Source organism: Apodemus sylvaticus, chromosome 11, assembly GCF_947179515.1.
Source record: "Apodemus sylvaticus chromosome 11, mApoSyl1.1, whole genome shotgun sequence".
Classification (NCBI taxonomy): domain Eukaryota; kingdom Metazoa; phylum Chordata; class Mammalia; order Rodentia; family Muridae; genus Apodemus; species Apodemus sylvaticus.
The window spans coordinates 73,998,125-74,015,294 of record NC_067482.1 but is presented as its reverse complement, the minus strand read 5'-3'; the positions used below and the strand labels follow the sequence as shown (position 1 = coordinate 74,015,294).

Sequence of the window (17,170 nt, the reverse complement as noted above, 5' to 3'; positions counted from 1 at the left end):
TCTATGGAGACATCTCCTGAATTCTTACCGTTGTTTCTCTGCAGCCGAGGTATTTCTTCTTGGTCTTGTTTCAGGATTTTCTTTGCCTTCATCTTTGGTCAGCTGCAGCCTGCTTGTGATGTACTCAAGTGCCAGTACAAAGTGTGCACATGCTGGGTGGTGGTGGCACACGCCTTTAATCTCAGCACTTGGGGAGGCAGAGGCAGGTGGATTTCTGAGTTCAAGGCCAGCCTGGTCTACAGAGTGAGTTCCAGGACAGCCAGGGCTACACAGAGAAACCCTGTCTTAGGAGAAACAAAAAGTGCACACGTAGGGTTGGGTGTCTGCTGTTAGTGGGGAAGACCTCACACAGCTTCGCATAGCCCGTGGGTCTTTCTCTCATTCTTGCATTCACACTTTTTTGGCTAGTTTTAGATCAACATGACACAAGCTAGAGTCCTTTTAGAAGAGGGGACCAAGGTTAAGACGATGTCCCAACTAGACTGGCCTATGAGCAGGCCAGTAAGTAAGTACTCTCCACAGCTTCTGCATCAGCTCCTGCCTCCAGCTCTTGCCTTGTTTGAGTTCCTGTCCTGATTTTCCTTAGTGATGGAGTGTGATGTGGAACTATAAGCTGAAGTAAACCCTTTTCTCCACAAATTGCTTTTGGTGTGTTTGAGCACAACTATTAGCCTAGCTGATACACCACCTCCTCACTGATTTGTCCTTGGACAGTCTGGTCTCTTTCTCCATTAGTTTTCCATTGCTTCTCAGTTTGAAGACACCGTTAGCATCTGTAAGCTCGCTCACGGGCAGACACTCTTCACTTCGGGATACACTGTTGGTGCACTGTGAGCTCATGGACTCTAGCTCTGCAGTCCTGCAAAGAGCTGTGGGAGGCTTGTTTGAGTTCTTCTGTGTTTTTTTTTTTTTTTTAAACTTAGATATCTCGTTATCCCTTCCTGGATTTTTCTTCTCTACTTACAGACCATCTGTTCTGCCATGCTGTCTGCTTTTTTTCTCTGAGGCCCTTTGCATGTTATTCAGAATTACTTTGACGTCTAAGTCTGGGTCTAGTCTTTGGTATTTTGTTGAGAACTGGGCCTGATGCAGAAGGAACTGGGACTGGTACCTGGGAGGCAATTCTCTGCTCTGGGCTCTCTGTGGAACATTGCTTTGCCCTATGACCTCAGTCCTCTGAGGTATCTAAGAAAATTTCTTATTTCCATTTTGTTTATCTTTCTTTGGACTCCAAATTTCTTACGTGTTGGACTAGAAACTATATATGTTGTACATTTCTCCTAACCTCTTCTCTTCCTTCCTCCATCCTTCCCTCTCACGTGTCCTCCCCACCCCCACTGGGCAGCACTTTAGCTTTGTGGCCACGGGGCAGGTATTGCCCTGACTGGAGCCTCTTGTTTGGTGGGCAGCAGGCAGGGTTTGGACTGAGCCCTTGGTGGCGAGGTCTGCTGTCCCAGAGCCTGCCCGTTCAGAGACCTCAGTTGCTTATCCTGTGTTGCTTTTGGATATAGCAGGATGATGGGGTCAGCTCCAGTTCACATTGTGAGCTGTGTAACCTGGCGCCTGGTTGGTGCATGCCTCAGTTTCTTCATCTGTAGCATGGATGACAGAATTTTGCCTGGTAGAGGAGGAATAGTTAACTCTGGCGATGAACCATCTGTTTCAGAGTGCAGCATTGCCATTGGTCCAGAGTTTCTGGCTTGTGGGCTATAGTGCACACACGTTGCCTCCTGCCACCTGTCCCCTGCCATGTACTTCAAGTGAGACCCTGGAATGCCTTTAGAAACAGCACCCACAAGCTGCAGAGGTCTGTATGCTGTGGTTCACAGAAACACTGATGAGGTCCTGCATCCTCAAGAGGCCAGGACGAGAGCAGAGCGGCACAAGGTGGTCCTTTCAGGGCATCGTTTAGGAGTTGGCTGGAGATGGTGGTCAGACCCCAAGGATGGTGAGACTCCACCAGTAACACCTTCTAGGTGATTCTATGGTAGCTCCAGTGAGCTATGATAGACCAGGCTTGTGAGTGGCCTTCTGAGAGTGAAGCAAGTGTTTAGCCCAGGGATGCTGAGGCTGGGGGATACCTGCTATGTGCTTGCTCAGTTTCTCTTCTCCCCGAACAGAATCGCCAGTGATGGTGTGCACAGAGGACGAGCGGCGCCCTGTACGACTGCTGAGCACAGCAGAGCTGGAAGCTGTGCTGGCCGGCAGGCGGGTGTGAACCTCAGGACCTCAGCGTCTCACTCCAAGAGGAAACATGTCTAAAAAGGGCCGCAGCAAGGGTGAGAAGCCCGAGACGGAGACGGACTCTGTGCAGATGGCCAACGAAGAGCTACGGGCCAAGTTGACCAACATCCAGATCGAGTTCCAGCAGGAGAAGAGCAAGGTGCGGCAGGGCCTCTGGGGCCGCCTCAGGCTGGGCTGTGAGCGCTGGGCTGTGAAGGGTGTGATCCCAGGCCTCAGCCACGGCTGCCCCTTTGAGAACAGGAGGCAGCTGAGAAGACCACGTGCTGGTGGTTTTCTACCACACGCTGCCTGTGACCTTGGTGGCTCTGCCAGAGTCTTTACGTTTCAGTTTCCCTTCCTTGCAAGATAGGGGTCATGGTAGGGACTATGGGCAAGTCGTCCATGAAGAGCCCGGCTTTGCAACAGGAGCTTTCTCGCCCTTGTAGGCCATGTATAAGCTTTGGAGCCTGTGCTTGGCTGGGCACTCACATGCTTCAGGAAAACAGTTAAGGCACAGTTCTGACGTCAACACAGTACTGTCAGGAGATGCCATCATTCTGGTTCATAGACCTAGTGGCCTCCTTCTGACTCAGCCAGACCGGTTTCCTGATCATGGATGAGTGGCTTAAAGTCTCCCAACTCTTGTTCTGAGCTTACAGGCGATGAACTAGTTCAGGGATGTCCTAAATGTCTGAGATATCAGCTACAGGGGAAACCCCACTGCCATAGTCTCTGCTGTGGCAGCCGTTGGGATATGTGAGGGTCTGAGATCCTCAGGGCCGGGAAGTCACAGCTGCAGGATGGATTCTGGGAGAGCTCGTCACATCGCCTTCACAATCAGAAGCTCAGAGCAGTTAGTATGAGCCAAAGCTCAGCTTGCTTTCTCCATTGCTGTGGAGCCCTGGACAGCCTGGTCAGCATGTTCCCCACTACAGAAGGGTCTTCCCATATCACTTAATGTAATTAAGGTAATCCCCCAAGACATGCCCAGAGACCCATCTTGCACCTGATTCTAACATCTACCTGGTTGGTAGTTAATCCTAACCATCACAGAAAGGATTTGGACCCAATAAAATGTGCTGATTTTATACCAATCCACTCATTACAGGTCCTCTTAGTGCCATCCTAAGACCCAAGTATTTAACGCTTTAGCTAGTCTGTTTTGTGAGACATAACTGAGCCCCCATACCTGATCTAGCAGGTGCTATACTGTGGAATACAGACCTGTGGAGTCTGTAGTGAGAATTCTGAAATGGTGGTTTCTCTTATTTTATACACACACACACACACACACACACAAACACACACTCACATACACACAAACACGCACACACACACACACACAAACACACACACACACGAGTGCTCTGTCTTTAGACACACTAGAAGAAGGAATTAGCCACCACGTGGGTGCTGGGAATTGAACTCAGGACCTCTGGAAGAACACTCAGTGTTTTTAACCACTAAGCCATCCCTCTAGCCCTGGACTTTTGGTTTCTTAAAAAAAATTCTCAGAAATATTATAAGACTATGTTGTCTTAATCCCAGGTGTGGGGATCTGGAACTGATTATGATTTGCCTCATGCTCTAGTAGAAGCAAGGTTTCACCTAGCTGCAGATAGTTTCTGCAGTTGTGTGACATTTGGAATTCTGGGATTTTTTTCAGAGGGTATAGCAATGCTAGTGACCCGATAGTCGGGTTGGGTGGTTATTTGTGGCTCAGGGGGGTTGGTTGTGGTTTGTTAGTCATGGTGCTCAAAGGAAAAACAAGAAGAAAAAAATTGTTTGGCTCTCTCTCTTTCTCCCTCTACCTTTCTTTCTCTTTTGTCTAGTGATGGGGAGGGGTGTGAAACTAGGTGGATAAAGGGTAGGAAAAAGGAGAACCCACAAAGAGCAAAGACCAGCTACATGCGAAGAAGGAACAAGAACCTCAGACCCCACCTCCCTCCCTCTCTCTCTCCACCCCTCCCTCTCTCCTTTTTCTTTTTCTTTTCTTTTTTGGTTTTTCGAGACAGGGTTTCTCTGTATAGCCCTGGCTATCCTGGAACTTACTCTGTAGACCAGGTTGACCTCGAACTCAGAAATCCACCTGCCTCTGCCTCCCAAGTGATGGGACTAAAGGCATGCTCCATCACTGCCCAGCCTTCCCTCCCTTTTCTATTGTTCTTTCTCTCCTATCTAGCGATAATGGGGTAAAGCCAGGGGGATAAAGGGAAGGGAACAGAACCCACAAAGTAGCAAAGACCGGCTGCAAAAGTCTCCTACTACTAGGTTGCCTCTCAGTGCTGGGACTTGTGGATATATCTGCCTGGCCATCTCCTGGCTGCTGTCTCCTCCACATCACCCCCAGTGGTCTGCACAGGGCTTTGCCTGTTTAGTCACTGAGACCTGCCTCTGCTCCAGGCTGTCTTTGCCTGGGTCACTCTCTGTGACTGCCCTGGCTTCGTGATGATGGTGCTGCCCCTACCACCAAGGCAGCAGCTGTCACCGCCTCTGCTACCAACCACCCTTACCTGCTCAGCCTGCCTCCCTTACCAATGGTGAAGCTCATGGTAGACAAGACTTCTCAGGAGAACCTCTTACAACACCAGGAGGCAGCACAGGAGAGGGTGTCCCCCTAGGTCTAAAAGGGAGGGTACAGCCCGGTTGTGTCCTGGAGTGGGGTGTGGCAGAGAGTGGCATGCAAATGTGCTATTATTAATTTCTACTAATCACAATACCACTCCAGTTCAACCAAGGTCCAGTTACTGGCTTTGCACTGCCTCAGTAACAAGCTTTCTTGTGTGAGGGAAGTGCCTACCTCTAGTGAGACAGCTGCAGGGTGAGTCAGGACCTCTACAGTTCACAAAGCCCCAAGGCTGACACCTGTGTGATCGTTACTTTTCTTGCTGGTGGGACAACAAAGATTCTGACATAAACAGCCTAGGAGTGGAAAGCTATATGGAGGACATGTTTATTCTGACCCACCTTTGTAAAGGACTCATCCGTCATGGCCGGGGAGGTGTGGCCAAGCAGAACCAACAGTTTTCGTCAGGGAAGCTGAAGAAGGAGGCACACTGGAGTCCTTGCCTAGCTGGAGTCCTCCTTTCCGGCTTATTCCATCTGGGCCCCCTGCCCATAGAATGGTGCCCTCCAGCTGCAGGGCGGGTCCTTCCCCCCTAGGTAATCCTCTCCACAGACATCCTTACAGACAACTCCAAGAATCCTCATCTCCAGGGTGAGTCTAAACCTTAGTCAAGTTGATGGCGAAGTCTACCCTTTGTCAGTTTGACATGAAGACACTTCCTTTTAGACCACAGCATTCCGTCCTGCCCCCCGACCAAAGCTCATCCACATCCATCTCATGATGCAAAAATGTGTTCAGTCTATGTCTGAGTCTCCAATACTGTTTAAAGGTCCACATTCAAAGTCTCTGTGTGAGCTTAACGGCAATCAATCTCTTAGCCATGAACAATTACCTAGATGCTTCCTAAACATAATGGGCCAGAGCCATGAAAGGAGCCATGGGGACAACGCAGTGCAGACTGAACCCCTGCAGGCCCACGGGAAGGCCTGGAGCTCCACACCTAGCACTCGGAGGGTGTCTCAGTGTGAGCTCCGAGAGCCTTGAGCAGCCCCACGCCCAGGAGCTGTGTCCCCAGTTGGCTTCCCTTGTCGCCTGCAGCCTTTCTCAGATGTTTCTCATTCCTGGCACCTCAGGCATCCTGATGTCTGTATTGTGCCTTAAGCATCACATGTTGTACACATAGTGGTTGTGCTGGTTTGACTCTGCTTGGCCCAGGGAGTGGCACTATTAGGAGGTGTGGCCTTGTTGGAGTAGGAGTGACGCTGTGGGCGTGGACTTTAAGACCCTCACCTGGAAGCCTCCTGGAAGCCAGTCTTCCACTAGCAACCTTCAGATGAAGATGTAGAACTCTCAGCTCTGCCTGCACCATGCCTGCCTGGGTGCTGCCGTATTCCTACCTTGATGATAATGGACTGAATCTCTGAACCCGTAAGCCAGCCCCAATGAAATGTTCTTTATTAAGACTTGCCTTGGTCATGGTGTCTGTTCACCGCAGTAACACCCTGACTAAGACAGCAGTTCCTTGAAGGGACTCTTGCCTTGCTATGCATTGCCTGGCTTCCCAGACTTCCTTTAAATTTTTTTTTCCAGTAAAAACCCTGTTACTCTTGTATTCTGCATCCCTGTAAGACCACATGGATGACGCCAAGGTCTGCTGCCAGTTCGAGTAGACCTGGAGCCATGACTACTGTAGCTTCAGTGCCTGGACAGCTGAACCTTGGAAAGCACTTCCCCTCCCAGCTCCTGGGTCCTCTCCAGGGCAAGAAAGTCTTCTCCCCTCATTTCTCTCTGGAAACGCTCTCACAGTCATATCTAGTCATATCCTCACCATCTCGGAGATAATTCTAAACCTTGTCAGATTGACAGTGAGGCCGTAACATCAGCTGTCTGAGGCAGTTGGCTGGGGCAGGACCCAGCTCAGCTGCAGTGCTCTTGTGTTTGGTCGGTGCTGTCCTTGAGGCTTCTGTGGACTATTTGAGTCTCGATGGCCTGGCGCTAAATTCACTAGGAGAGCTCCAGTTCCAGCTCTGGAGGAGGTGACCAGTGGTGGATGGCAACCTTGCGTTGTTTCTGTGGCTGCATGTGATGCCAGGAGATACTGGTCTCATGCATCTACCCCAGGGCAGCTATTTTCCATCTAATTTCATACAGGTCTGCTAGGCCCTCTGGCACAAGGTGACAGTGGTGCCGGCCATCACTGACTCAAGTTCCCTGCCCATGGGCACTAAAAAATGCTTAACCGTTTAGAATCTCCCTTGACTTCTGGTCTGTCTTTAGTTTCTTGTCCTTCCTCATACAGTTCAGGACCGAAACGTCGAGGTTTGTCTCTCCAGAGAAAATCATAAAATACTATGGGAAGGGAGATGGGATTGGGGTTGGGGTGGACTGCGGAGCTGTGGGTGTGGCCTGCAGGGGAACTAGAGGGTGGAGACAGGAAGAGTATGGAGCTGAGGCTACCCCTGGGGGATCTGACCCTAACCCTGGCCACTGTTCCGGCCGCAGGTGGGGAAGCTGCGGGAGCGTCTGCAGGAGGCCAAGCTGGAGCGCGAGCAGGAGCAGCGTCGCCACACAGCCTACATCTCGGAACTCAAGGCCAAGCTGCACGAGGAGAAGACGAAAGAACTGCAGGCGCTGCGCGAGGCGCTCATCCGGCAGCACGAGCAGGAGGCAGCGCGGACCGCCAAGATCAAGGAAGGTGAGCTGCAGCGGCTGCAGGCCACGCTGAACGTGCTGCGCGATGGCGCTGCAGACAAAGTCAAGACAGCATTGCTGGCCGACGCGCGCGAGGAGGCGCGCAGGACCTTTGATGGCGAGCGCCAGCGGCTGCAGCAGGAGATCCTGGAGCTGAAGGCTGCGCGCAAACAGGCGGAAGAGGCACTCAGCAACTGCATGCAGGCGGACAAGGCCAAAGCCGCCGACCTGCGCGCTGCGTACCAGGCGCACCAGGATGAGGTGCACCGCATCAAGCGGGAGTGCGAACGTGACATCCGCAGACTGGTACGTGGAGTCTCTCCCCACAGCACTCCTTCCCTCAGGCACATGGTCTCTATGTGCTCCTGGCAGGTACTGTTGGAGGTACAGGGGCGTGCGCAAAGTCCTGGCTGTCCCAGGGTGGTAGTAGGTTCAGCATGGCAGGTTTCCCCTAGGGTTTGGTTCTGGGAAGATTTGTAAATCGTCAGGAGCAGTTTTCTCATCTCTATGTGGGGCTTGTGGATGGGGCCTGAGGTGCTGTAAGAGAGGACCTCGGCTGCAGAGGAAAGGCAGGAGATACAACCCTTCATCCTCTTGGACTGGAGTGGCGTTTACATTTGGGTGAGACCCAGGACTCAACATTGGGGGGAAGTGTAAAGTGCCAAGTAAGTAAGTAAATAAAAATAAAAGTAAAAAATAAATTAAAAAAATCAGAATTTAAAAAGTGGGAGTGGGATGAGAGCTCTTAAGTTTATTTGATCCCCATTCCTGAGGGAAGGAGAGCTTCCCAGTTCCAATCACCATCAGCCCTAGCCTATGTTCTCTGTCTGAGCAGGTGGAGGTTTCAATTAAGACTTGAGTGGCTGGGTGTGGTGGCACATGCCTGTAATCCCAGTACTTGGGAGGCAGAGGCTGGCGGATTTCTGAGTTCAAGGCCAGCTTGGTCTACAGAGTGAGTTCCAGGACAGCCAGGACCACACAGAGAAACCCTGTCTCAAAAAACCAAAAAAAAAAAAAAAAAAAAAAGGACGTGAGTGGGTGTCATCGGTGACAGGAAGGAGTATTCCTTAAACTGGGCTAGCTTACCCTGGTAATACTCTTCTCTCATTCATGTACTGACCAGGCCCAACCCTGCTTAGCTTCTGAGATCAGACCTTCAGTGTGGTATGGCCATAGACTGGTTATATTCTTCTTAGTCACTGAAGGCATGTGGAAGGTCAGTGAGGGCCTGCAGGTCATGGCGTCACCTTCCACAGTCCTAGGAGATACAGGAGACAGGGCTCTGTACACATACAGGACTGTGACAAACAGCTGTGTGCCCCTCAAGACCCTGGGCAGCCTGCAGCAGGGTGGCACAGCGTGCTAACAACTTAGCTAGCTTCGATTCTCAGACTGCACGAAGCGGTGATTTTTAGGAGAGCCAGTGCTGAGGTGGGGGGGCTGAGTTAGGTGATGTACCACGTGCACACTGTGGCCAGCCTGGTGACACAGATGTGAAGGACCTAAGTCAAGAGGTCACACTGACCATAAACAGGAGCAGCACTTACCAGTGAAGGGTTTGGTTGGAAAGCCTAAATTAGGAGGAGGAGGCAGACCCCTAACTGGAGTGGGAGAAGACCCACCCAGGCAGCCCACAGTGCTGCTCCTTGGGAGGTGACATTGTGCACTTTAATCAAAAGTCATCTGTGCTTCAGACTGTGGGGAGTCTCAGTCCACAGAGCGAAGCATGTACTGGAATCAGCCATCTTTTGAGCTGCCTTGTCAGGAGACAAACAGTTGACTTCCCAGGAAGGGGTCGGGCAAGGTGGCTCAGTGGGTAAGTCACTTGCTGTGTCAGCCTAATGGACTGAGATCCCAGGGAACCCCTGGTGCGAGGCAAGAACTGATGACGTCATACCACGGCACATGGCTTCCCATACTCAAACCCAATTGTCCCATAAACCCACAATGATAATCATAGTAATAAATATTAAAGTTTCACCTCCCAGAAAATAGAGCAAGGAAAAACCATAAAGAGCAAGAATTGCTGAAGATAAAAACCAATAAAGAAATCCAGTTCAGAAATGAATTAAAATTGGTAAGTTGATACAGTGTTCACAATATGTGTATGAAGGGGACAGAGGCTTTAAGTCAACGGGGCTTGGGGGGTAAGTCACAGGAGAAAGGGACACTGACATTGAAAACACTCTGGATGGTGTAGCTCAACAGTCAGTGTGTACTTAGAGGAAGTGGCAGCCAACCCATCATGGTCAACACCGTCGGATAGAATGTCCCATAGCCATGCAGGGAGTTGAGCCTATAGCTCACAGTACTTCCACACGCAAGAAGAGCCTAGGCCTGGCGCCTTCCCGGGAATGAACTAACAAATCCTTACTGCATTAGCACGAGGCTGGGTGCTGTCACCTGGCACCTGACAAGAAGCCTCTTGAGGAAGGAAGGACTCCTTTTGTCTCTCAGTTTGAGGGTGCAGTCCATCCTGGTGAGGAAGGCCTGGTGATAGGAGCAGGAAGCAGCTGCCCATACTGCATTCACAGTTTTTGAAAACAAGGAGAAAAAGAACACCAGTGCTCCTGTGCCTTGGGTTTACTCGGCCCAGGATCTCCATCAGGGTATCACCGCTGGCCACCATGACTGTGGGCAGGGAGTCCTGCCTTAATTAACCCATCCAGAGGTGTGCCTCCTAGGTGATTTTAATCCTGTCAAGTAGAGGATTAGCCCACACAGATGAAAATGCATCCAGGAAGTAGAAAGGTATTTAAAGTCCTTATGCCAACAACACAAGCCAGATTCCAAAGCAGTGATGAGGGAAGAACTAGGGAGGGAGCATTCTCTCTTAAGAACTTAGTTGTAAGAATGCTAATTAAGTATTAACTGGGGCTCTATGGGAAGGCTAATAAATCGTGAACCAGGTTAAATTAACTATGAAAATGTAAAGATCTGCTTAATATTTACTGATTTAAAATCAGAGTGTTTTATTTAATCTGTCTGTCTATCTACCCATCTATCCACCCATCCATCCATCCATCCATCCATCCATCCATCCATCCATCCATCCATCCGTGTCTCTGTCTACCTGTCTATCTCTCTATCTCTATCTATCTATCTATCTATCTATCCATCCATCCATCCATCCATCCATCCATCCATCTGTGTCTCTGTCTACCTGTCTATCTCTCTATATCTATCTATCTATCATCTATCTATCTATCTATCTGTCTATCTATCTATCTATCTATCTATCTATCTATCTATCTATCTATGGTGTTTTGAGATGGTTTCACTTTGTAGCCTTGACTGGCCTGGAGCTTGCTATGTAGACACCAAGCTGGCCTCAGACTCATATAGAATCCACTCATAGAGGCCACCACACGAACAACCTGTGTAGACTTTAATCTCACAGTGTAATAAAGGATTAAACCTCATGTGGCCATTTTTGTTGATGCATTCAAAGTAATTTAAAATTGAACTTACTGGCACACACTTAGCATGTCTGGATTAAAAAATGTAGCAGCTCTAATTTGATAAATTGTTATTTTGGAAATCTAACAATGTTTGTCATAATGATGGACCAGTTAAGGTTTTCCAGTGAAGTTCAGTACCAAGCCAGAGTGGCCCTTACCACCTCTTTGCAGTAGCGGGGGGTGGGGGGAGTGGAGGTGGTGGGGGTGGGGGGGTGGAGGTGGTGGGGGTGGGGGGGTGGGGAGCAGTATACAGAAGACCTGGAAGAAGTAAGTTCTAAAGGTTGGATGATGGGGAGCCTAATTATATGCAAATGATGCGAGATGCTGCAGGGTCCAGGGTCTGTCCCAGTTGCTCCAGTCTGTTTTTTAGCACAGACTGGGTAATGGTGGTTCTCGAAATGAGAAAGCCAAGGTACCGCTGGGTTCTGTGTCTGACGAGTCCCAATCTCTGCTCCCAAGATGGCATCCTCAGAGCCATGTCCTCAAACAGTGCTTGGCACAGACTGGAAGAAGGGAGGCACACAGTGGCCCCAGCCTCTCCTACAAGGTCACCAATCTCATGACTTCTCAGAACTAACAAACATGTTTGTCCAAGCTCTGATACAAAGTGGACACAAAATAACTTTCGTTTCTGTGTACTAGCAGTGGACAGCAGGAAGGGAGAAAACTTTTAAGAAGCAGGAAGAGAGGCTCCGGGAACAGTTGTCAGGCAAGACTCGTAGGAGCTCTGCCAGGCTAGAAGCCCTGCTGGAAGGGGTAAGGGAGGGCCAGGTCAGCAGTGTGCAGCGACGAGAATGTCCAGGAAGGGAAATGCAGCTGGAAGCCAAGCTGCTTGTTTTCATTGTACTATTGTGAGAATTTCCCTCTGGGGTGTGTGTGTGCGTGTGTGCGTGTGCGTGTGGGGGTGGGGGGTGGGGTGTGGGGTGTGGGGTGGGGGGGTGTTAGTGGGAGATGTGGGGGGATGTGGGGATGACTAAACATTGTCTTAGCTTGTCCTTATATTCCCAATGACAGACAGATCAGTTTGATTCCCCAGAGTTCACCCAGGGGAACCAATGCGTTTGGGTCATGGCAAGAGTGTGAGTGACCGTAATACAGCTGCACTGGAGGGTTTGTTCCCAGCGTGGAGGGTGGCTTCTCCATGCCTGTGCAGATGGAGACACTCTCAAAGCACCCCCATGCCTATGTGTTCTAGCTCCCCCATGAGGTCCCAAGATGGTTTTATTAGGGCAGAATTGTATGCTACTAGGAGGAGTGGCTGGAAATTCAGGGAGGGGTCAGTGACGTGGGGATGTCAGGGGTCAAGCGGGGCTGTGATGAACTTTCGTGAACAGACACAGCAGACGTATGAAGATAGTGTGTGTGTTTGGAGGGTATCACTGTGTAGCACGGACGACAGCAAGCAGATTCTAGGTTAGTACTAAACATTTAAAGGGGTTGGAATGTCAAGGGTGTGTATTTGTTCAAGTGTGTGTGTGTGTGTGTGTGTGTGTGTGTGTGTGTACTCCCTGCTTGCTAGACAAGTAGGAGCAGAAGGGTCTAAAGAGAGACCTATAGATATGGGATCACTTTACTTAGGAGTGGCTATCTCTGTGGTACAGTAGGGAAAGGATGTTGTTTAAGCAAACAGCACTGGGGCAGCGCGATGTCTGTAAGGAATTGTTTCTACTATGACATATTTATAGCCAAGATACCTCCGACAGTCGCCAGAGCAGCTCAGTTCAAAAGACCAGTAGTCTAAGAAATCACTGGAAAGCCCGTGTCCCACACATGGGGGGCGTTGTGAAGCAAAGCAGTCAGAACAAGTCTGCTGGCGTGGGAGTCCAGACCTAGCCACGGCACTCTCTGGAAAGGGGAGAGTGAGCCACATATTCTCCAAAGAATAGGAGCTCAGCTGGCCTGAAAGTTGTTGAGGCAGGAAAGGGAAGAGTGCCTAGGGAGATGCACTGGGGTTTATCTGTTTAAATCTATTTAAATCTCGAGTAATTGCTTAAATAAGGCACTATTGTGTGCTCAACACAGGGAAGAAGATGTCCGACTCAGGAATGGGTGAGACCTGGGCCACGAATGGATTCACACTCCCATAAATCTCCCATCTTACCTGGGGCAGGAGACTTCAATCCAGAGCAAACAAACAAATAAACAAACAAAGGCTCAGCTGAAAGCTAATTGAAGAAATAAGTTGAGGCACCAGAAATTTATGCTTAAGGACGTAAGAAGAAAGGGTGGTAGAAGTTCGGGTGTGACAAGTAGGAGAGAGGGGGCAGAAGTAAACAGATCACATCTGTAGTTCCCTGAGCACAAGAAACCAGCCCCATCAAAACAGCGTCTACAGGAAGGTCAGGCCTTCAGCAAGAAGGCCCACTTTCCCTGCAGGACAAAGAAGAATTGCTATGCAAATAGGAAATGAGTAATAATGCGAATCATGGCATATTCAGTTAAAGGAATGGTGTAAAAACATTTCTGGAGTGTAAAGGAACTTGGGTGGACTCTAGACAGGTGCCAGGAGAAAAAAAGTTAACCCAAACACGAGGGCAAAACCACCCCAGGGTGCGACTGTGTCTCTACCACGCAGGAGAAGAGGAAAGAGTAGGGTGGCGTTGGAGGACAGAGCAGAAGCTGCCTGCAGGGTGGGCCTGGGAGGAAGGGCCCAAAGGAGCACCCCGGGTGCTTGGTAATGTCTTCTTGCTTGCCTCGGGCGGGTGCATCAATTCAAAGGTATCTAAGGCAGTGACCGGCCTGTACAGGGCTTGTAGATATCTGAGCAACACTTGGCAAGTTTTGGGGTGACTGAGATCATGTTGTAGCTGGCTGTACAGAAATGCACCATGCAGGGACTCTCCCGAGGCCTGTTGCTCTCGGTACAACTGCACTGACCGCCCTGTGCAGACTGAGCCCAGTGCCTGAAGCCTCCTGCACTCAGTGGACACCTCCAGCAAGAGGTTAAGTGACACAAGAAGGGAATTCACACACAGCAGGGTTTTTGACAAGTGGATCTAGAGCGCTGCTGTCTTCTGTACGGATTCTGAACCGATCAAGAATCTAAAGCACCCGGCAGAGGAGGAAGGAACAAGTCACCGTCCTCACCAGCAGGGCTGGGCCAGGAAGTAACAGGTTTGGTGAAGGGCAGGACGGCTTGTAACTTCTTGTTCTCGTCTGGACTCTGCAGCAGTCTATTGGATGGAAAACCTGAACCTGCACAATAGGTAGTTACCCAAGGCCTGTCCCAGGAAGCCAGACACTTTGCTGGAAGTGCCCCCCCCCCTGCCAAGTGCAGGCATATAGACTTCCTCCTGGGCTGGGGACCAGTGGGAAGTTAAGCAGATGCAGATATTGACTGGTTCTGCTTACTAGAAAACCAGCTGGATATGGGAGCAGTAAGGCCTGGGGTCAGGACTTCCCTTGCCCATGTGATCCCCTTCCCACCTTTAATTGACAACACTGCCAGACAAAGGGAATGCGTTGGCTATGGGAAATGTAACCCGGTGACATTTGGTTTCCGGCAGAAGCTGGAGGGAAGCTGAATGCTGCTGGATTGGGCTACTCAGACTAGTGACAGATCTAGTGAAAGACACAGGCCACCATCGCCCTTGACTCCTTCCTTGAGCTGTGCACCTGGAAGGTCTCAGGAGGCAGAGCAGGGACCCTCACCAAGGGACAATGGTGGCATCTACCGCTTCCCCAGTGAGAGGGTCACCGAGTGCACACATGGCACTTAACGAATGAGCTCGGGACCTTTGTGCTGGCTCTTCCGTGCCCTTCGCCCATCTCCAGGCCTGTTATGGCTGCTCTTTAGCTCGCATGTCAGGCTCCCTCTGCAGAAGGCCTCATGCTCCAGGTCCCCTCTGTAAGGCAAGCTGCCTGAGAACTTGATCCAGACCAGACCCCAAGCCACCTCGTCACCCAGACTCTTCTCCATCATCACAGTGGCATTTCTCACTATTCTTGGGGATAGGAGTCCAAAATCAAGGCAGCATCAGAGTCATGCTCCCTAGGCTCTGGGGAAGGCCCTCATCTCTGCAGGTTTTGGTGGCAGCTACCTGTCCTTGATGCTCCTTGTAGTGCGGCTGACTCCATTCGGGCTCTGCCTTCACCCCCACATCGTCCCATGTCTGGACCCTGCCCTGTTCCAAAGACGCCACCCCTTGGATTTGTGGCCTCTCCTAACCTGTAGGTGTCATCTTTGTATCTGCACAAATCCGATGTCCAAGTGAAGCTGTGCTCTGACTCTGCAGGCTAGCATAGCATTTGGGGAACGCTGCGCACCCCATTACAGGTGCCGGGGATGACAGTAAGACTGGCTGTAGCAGTAGTGGCCTCTGCCTCTGACTTTTGAACCTTCCAAGCCTTCCAAAGGCAGAGCAGTAGAGGTCACAGAGTTTCTAAAGACTGAGGTAGGTTGCTGCCCCAACTGATTTCTACTGCCTTGCACATTCTGAGGATCTGCCTTCCAGAACCAGTATTGCAGTGTGGAGAGGAGAAAAGGGCTGGGAGGGCCCACCAGAGTTCTCTTGCCTCTCTCTGAGATCAGGTTTGTGGGTGAACCAGGTCTATTCCATAGGACTTTGAAGGGAAGACAGGCCTATGCCTTGTAGAGCTGGGAGTGATGGTGGTTATAGGCTGATGACCTGCTAGTAAGAACCCAGGTTCTATCTGTGATTGACAAGAAACTCCCCAGTGACTGGACCCGAAAGCTTTAAAGCCTTGATCTCCTGGGATGGGGCTATGAGCTCACTAAGGGCTCTTAGCTCCAGAGCGAGCCCTAGGATGCCAAGCCTAGGGTGTCACCAGCACCATGTGCTTTTGAAGACTCCTTTCCATCTTTCCTAGCTCCTGGGTTGCCCATGGTTCTTTGTTCCATGGCTGTGTGACAACTGTCTTTAAAAAACAAACAAACAAATAATAAAAACAACAACAAAAACCCCCAACACATGCCGAGATCTTAGAGAAGGTGTAGCTTCTGGGTGACACTCTAGCCAGGACCGTGTCCTCACAGAAATACTTCCCTATTGGTTGTTTTCACATGAATAAGTTGAAGGATGGTCTGGGGTTCTTCTGAGAACCTCTTTCAGTGTGGTTCCCTGTTCTGTCTGGCCTGCCATGCTAAGCTCTGTCCCCTGTGTGGTGTGCTGCCTTCGGGAAGGCTGGATTTGACTTGACTGGACTGGAGTAAGCAAGGGTTAAGTGTCCCTCTGTACCCAAAGAGGGGGCTCTCCACGCCTGGAGAGGGAAGGCCCACTGGAGGCCAAGTGGGGTATGGGTGGCTAGTCGTTCTGTGACTCCAGGATTCAGAGAGAAGTTAGGATTGGGGGGCATGCATTTCTGCATCAGTTGCGTGTAGGATACAGTGAGTGGGCAGCAGGAACAGCCACCCCTGGAAGCAGTGCATCTGAGATGAAGCAGGATGGGCTGGCCTGCTTGGGGCCAATAGGGAGCTGTTGGGTTAGGGGAGCCTTAGGACGCTGAGCTGCAGTGGGAAGTGCCCATAACTCTGTAGATCCGCAGACCTAGGGCTGAGACTTCAGTGTCTGTGAGATGAGAGGTTCTGTGCTGCAGACTCCAGCTACCCGACCCCAGATCACTCCCAGTTCTGCGGACCCAGCCCCAGCATCAGTCCAGAGTCTGGGAGGGACTGTCCCCCAGGTCCTGAGCCCACACCTGATGGCCACCCCTTTTTTCTCTACCAGATGGACGAGATCAAAGGAAAAGAGCGGGTGATCCTGGCCCTGGAGAAGGAGCTCGGCGTGCAGGCCGGACAGACCCAGCGGCTGCTGCTACAGAAGGAAGCTCTGGATGAGCAGCTGGTCCAGGCCAAGGAGGCGGAACGCCACCACAGCAGCCCCAAGAGGGAGCTTCCTCCTGGCATTGGGGACATGGTGGAGCTCATGGGGGGACAGGTGAGGGACAGTGTCTCCCGCTAGTCGTGAAGAAGAACACTTGGCTCTATCGTTCCTCTGCTGACCACTGTCCCACTCAGTTCTCTGGCCATTCCTACCCTCCCACACTCCCTTCCTCCCTGGATCCTTCCCACCAGAGTATTCACATGGCATCTGATGAGGCAGAGAGGAAGAAAGGGAGGGAGGGAGGGAGGGAGGGAAGGACAAAGAGAAGGAGGGAGGAGTGACTGAGATTCAGGGTGTGCCAGGCCCAGCACTCAGCACCGAGAAGATGTTTGTGACTGGAGTTGTAATATATATGGAGGTCTCCGAGAGCAGGGTCTGCAGATGGG

The 17,170-nt window shown here is 50.9% G+C and overlaps 1 protein-coding gene across 11 annotated transcripts in view; it reads left to right on the top strand.

The window, feature by feature from the left end:
* Positions 1-17,170, top strand: part of Jakmip1 (janus kinase and microtubule interacting protein 1) — a 118,088-nt gene that overhangs the window by 55,485 nt on the left and 45,433 nt on the right. For all 11 annotated transcript variants that reach the window (XM_052199777.1, XM_052199780.1, XM_052199778.1 and 8 more), the window contains 3 exons: positions 2,121-2,383; positions 7,292-7,786; positions 16,629-16,838. In XM_052199777.1, coding sequence (XP_052055737.1) covers positions 2,255-2,383; positions 7,292-7,786; positions 16,629-16,838 — 834 coding nt within the window. In that variant the 5' untranslated portion in view covers positions 2,121-2,254. The remainder of the gene's footprint in view (positions 1-2,120; positions 2,384-7,291; positions 7,787-16,628; positions 16,839-17,170) is intronic.